A 4274-nucleotide genomic window follows, 5' to 3' on the forward strand; every position below is an offset into this window, starting at 1 on the left:
AAAGCCTAAATACAGGGAAAAGTAGAAGCTGAGCAATGCTCTTTCTCCCAGGATAACGTACTACGTGAGGGAAGAAGTTAAATCAATTATGAACTATAGGATTTCATGTACATAGGATGCTACGTAGCATTATACACAAAACTCTTAATTTTGAATTCAACCTAATTAAGTGATATACCTAAATCATCCAAACTATACATACGTACAGTCCCGAGCAGATGCCATGGCTATATATAAATCCCTCGACCCTCATACCTTTTACCTTCACTAACTACTCACCACCAAACAAAACCACACTACGAGAGCTCCTTGTCCATTTTCATTTCTTTCCGAGTTTCTTCAATGGAGTTCGTTAGCAAAGACACGACCTGGTGGGTCTTTACGCTCCCGGCTTTCCTTGGCTTCTCGAACCTTCTCCAACCCTACTTCCTCTTCTGTTTCGCCGTTTCTTTTGTGTTTATTGCCCTTTTAACTTCGGCCTTCGCTACCGGCGGTATAGCATGGAAAAACGGCAGAAACCAAAGAGGTCCGGTCGCCATACCCGGACCCAAAGGCCTTCCTGTCTTTGGTTCCCTCTTCAGTCTCTCTCGAGGCTTGGCTCACCGTACCTTGGCCTCCATGGCTTGGAACCAAACCGCCACTACTCAGCTCATGGCCTTCAGCCTCGGCTCTACTCCTGCTGTTGTAGCCTCTGATCCCCACACTGCCCGGGAAATCCTGACCTCCCCTTATTTCGCCGACCGCCCTGTAAAGCAGTCCGCTAAGAGTCTTATTTTCACCCGAGCCATGGGGTTCGCTCCCAACGGACCATACTGGAGACTACTCAGGAAAATGTCCTCCTCCCACCTCTTTGCCCCTAGACGTATTGACGCTCATGAGCCTGGCCGCCAGCACGATTGCACCACCATGCTGCGCAACATTGCCGAAGAACAAGCCCGCTGCGGAACGGTGTCGCTTCGTAGGCACCTCCAGGCTGCTTCCCTAAACAACATCATGGGAACCGTGTTCGGCAAGAGATACGAGCCGGCCGGGAACCACAGCGACGAGGAGCTGAAGGAGCTTGAGAATATGGTTAGGGAAGGGTTTGAGATCTTAGGCGCTTTCAACTGGTCAGACTATCTTCCTTGGTTCAGTTACTTCTATGACCCTTTCCGCATCCATGAGCGCTGCGCCAACCTTGTTCCTCGAGTGAGGAAACTCGTACGGAGCATCATTGAAGAGCACCGAATCAACGCCGAGTTCAGGATGAAGCAGGTCTCGGATGATCACGCTGATTTTGTTGATGTTTTGTTGTCTATGGATGGGGAGGAGAAGCTTCAGGAAAATGACATGATTGCTGTGCTATGGGTACGTAATTTTGAACATTAATTATGTTTAATTCATTTTGTGATTACTTGTACATTACTAGTGTATTGAGTTTTGGTTCTCATCTTGTAGGAGATGATATTCAGAGGGACTGATACAACCGCTTTGCTAACCGAATGGGCGATGGCCGAGTTGATCTTAAACCCTGAGACTCAGGATAAACTCTACAGAGAAATCCACAGCCTTGTAGGAGAGAGGAGCGTGACGGATGCCGACGTAGCAAGACTGCCTTACTTGCAGGCCGTGGTGAAGGAAACCCTAAGAGTGCACCCACCGGGCCCACTTCTGTCCTGGGCGAGGCTGTCCACGTCCGACGTTCAGCTCAGCAACGGGATGGTAATCCCCGCCGGAACGACGGCGATGGTTAACATGTGGGCCATAGGGCAGCACCCTGGGGTGTGGGGGGAGGAGGCGCACGTGTTCAGGCCCGAGAGGTTTGTGGAGAGTGAAGGCGGCGCTGACGTTGACGTGAGGGGAAGGGACCTGAGGCTGGCGCCGTTCGGGGCGGGGCGGAGGGTGTGCCCGGGGAAGAATCTGGGGCTGGTGACGGCGTCGCTTTGGGTGGCGAAGCTGGTTCAGGAGTTTAAGTGGGGGGAGGATGAGGGGCACCCGGTTGATCTGATTGAGGTGCTGAAGCTGTCTTGTGAGATGAAGCATGAGCTGCATGGTGTGGCTGTTCCAAGGAGTACTGCCACTATGGTCTAGAGTGACATGATTAATTAGTTAATTAGCATGTAACGCTGTTTGTGTAAATAGCAGTCCCCCTTGTTTTCTGGTTAAGTTGACCTGTTTGGAGTGCTACTTATATGTCAGCGTATTGTTTGAAGTAATATATGAAGACTGATGTTAGTTTTGTTCTAAAAATTATCTAAACGTACCACAAACTTTTAATTCCTTTTCTTTACGTATAGAGAACAAATTAGCTTGTTCTATTTATAATGAGATAGATGATCGAGTTTAATCCATCGATCGACTAATTATTTCTTAATGGTATTCCCTCGATCTACAACATTAATGAGAACAGTAAGCTAATGCTAAATGTTTGAAGAGCAGTGCTAGGAAGCCATAATATGACGTCAAATTCGGCGCCGCAATCCTATGTGGCATGTTACGTCAAATTGCCACATCAACAAATAAAATTATATAAAATGTGATTTTAAATAAAAAGACAATCATATCCTTATTAATCGAATAATTCTAAATTATTATAAAAATATTTTTTGTTCTTTTTATCATTTTTTCTTTTTCATCACAATAATGTTTCGAAAATACAATTTAAAATTTTGAAATTTACGAAAATATGCTTGAAATATGTGTGTGCACGCGCGAAAATATATATTTTTGAAGATGATGAAAACTTTCATTAAATTCGCAAACAAAAGCCAAGGAAAGAACTCTACACGTCCACCAGCATATAGGTAAGCAAGGACTTGATCTCAGAGACTGGCTTGTGCTTAAGAGGCTTTTTGTTCTTCTCACCCAACGGACGACTTGGACCACGTTTCTTTGGCACCACCAAAGTGCTTGGAGCTTGAGCAAAAACACTGTCATGCCTCTCAATCAGTCCCAACAACTTTGGAGTAAATTTGGAAGGGAATTCAGGCATCTTCTGTCGTTTTAGAGGAGCATCATTCTGAGTATTGGTGAGGATATTCTCAATTGACCATAGCAACTTCTTTGGAGAATGAGTAGTCTCTCTTGAGCGTTTAGGGTCTTCCTCATTAGACCTATAACCTTACATGGTAGTATACTGAAAATTGACAGGAACAAGAGCTAAACTATCATCCAATTTCTCAGCCAAATTCTTCTTATTTATGACCACAGGCTTTCTAAACTGGCTTGGACCAGCATCATTAGAGCAACTAGTATTCAGATCAAACAAATGTTCCATGCTAGGGGTTTGATCAGAGATATGCGAACCAGAAAAACGAAAAGTTCCTTTGTGCATAATTGAATCTGGAATGGATGACAAGGTTGTAAGATTGGGCATGCTCCACTTGTATGCAAATTAGACTGATTGTTTCGGATCAACGAAAGGTGAAGAAAAGGAGACTTCCTTCTCCACTTGATTACACTTCTTGCATCTTCCAACAAGGTTATCATAATAAAAAGGGACTTCCTTCTCCACTTGATTAGAAAATTTGATATGTTTTTTCATAACAAAAGGTCGAGAAAGACGATGTAAAACCCTAATCTTCATTTTCCTCGAGGTCCGCCATTCCTTTCCATCCCACCAGATGAAATCACCGGCAAGCATGGCTACTGAACGAATACGATTTGGTTTCTCAAATTTGGGAGGGAAGTTCTTGAGATATACCCAGAAGAAAAGGTTGTCCATAGGCACCGAATGGATCTCGGCAATGCCATGATTTTCCTGAAAAATCACCGGAGCTGTGCCATAATACCATGGGCCGCCAGTAATCACATGATTCGCATCTGTAGCATGATTGAAAGCAAAGAGGTATCGCTTCGGCATCCGAGCTTGAACTTGAAAGGATCCTTCCAATGACCAGATTCGTTTGAAGTGAGATCAGAGGTCTCGTGCAAAGAATTTCTTTTGTGCCAAGGGTTTGGCAAGAAGGAAGGATTGACCATAACCAGTATGATCATCTTCATCGTCATCGATGTGTGAGATGTCAAAGACATCTTGGCTTGTGATAGCAAGAGAATGGGCAAAGCTTTGGGTAACAACTTCTAGGTTAGCCATGGAGGAGAAGGAATGGAGGGAGAAATCAAGGACAAGAGCCTGAATACTACCTAGACTAAGCTAGGATGTCGAACGACCAAAAAGGGAGCGGCGTTGCTAGGGTTATTAATTAGTTGTTTAGGACTTTTTCGCGCAAAAAAAAAAATTATATATATATAACTATATATGCACAAAATATATTTTCAAATTATATATATAATAT

General features: G+C 44.2%; 1 protein-coding gene across 1 annotated transcript; it reads left to right on the forward strand.

The window, feature by feature from the left end:
• Positions 1-342: 342 nt before the first annotated feature.
• LOC126792250 (cytochrome P450 78A7-like) lies at positions 343-2070 on the forward strand. Its single transcript, XM_050518713.1, has 2 exons — positions 343-1347; positions 1438-2070. The coding sequence occupies exons 1-2, from the start codon at positions 343-345 to the stop codon at positions 2068-2070; spliced, it is 1638 nt and encodes a 545-aa protein (XP_050374670.1).
• The last annotated feature ends 2204 nt before the right edge of the window (positions 2071-4274 follow it).

The sequence above is a fragment of the Argentina anserina genome, chromosome 4 (assembly GCF_933775445.1).
Source record: "Argentina anserina chromosome 4, drPotAnse1.1, whole genome shotgun sequence".
Classification (NCBI taxonomy): Eukaryota; Viridiplantae; Streptophyta; class Magnoliopsida; order Rosales; family Rosaceae; genus Argentina; species Argentina anserina.

Coding starts and splice junctions, on each gene's coding strand:
- LOC126792250 (XM_050518713.1), top strand. CDS start 343: ATGGAGTTCGTTAGCAAAGACACGACCTGGTGGGTCTTTACGCTCCCG. Junction 1,348..1,437: donor ACATGATTGCTGTGCTATGG/GTACGTAATTTT, acceptor CTCATCTTGTAG/GAGATGATATTCAGAGGGAC.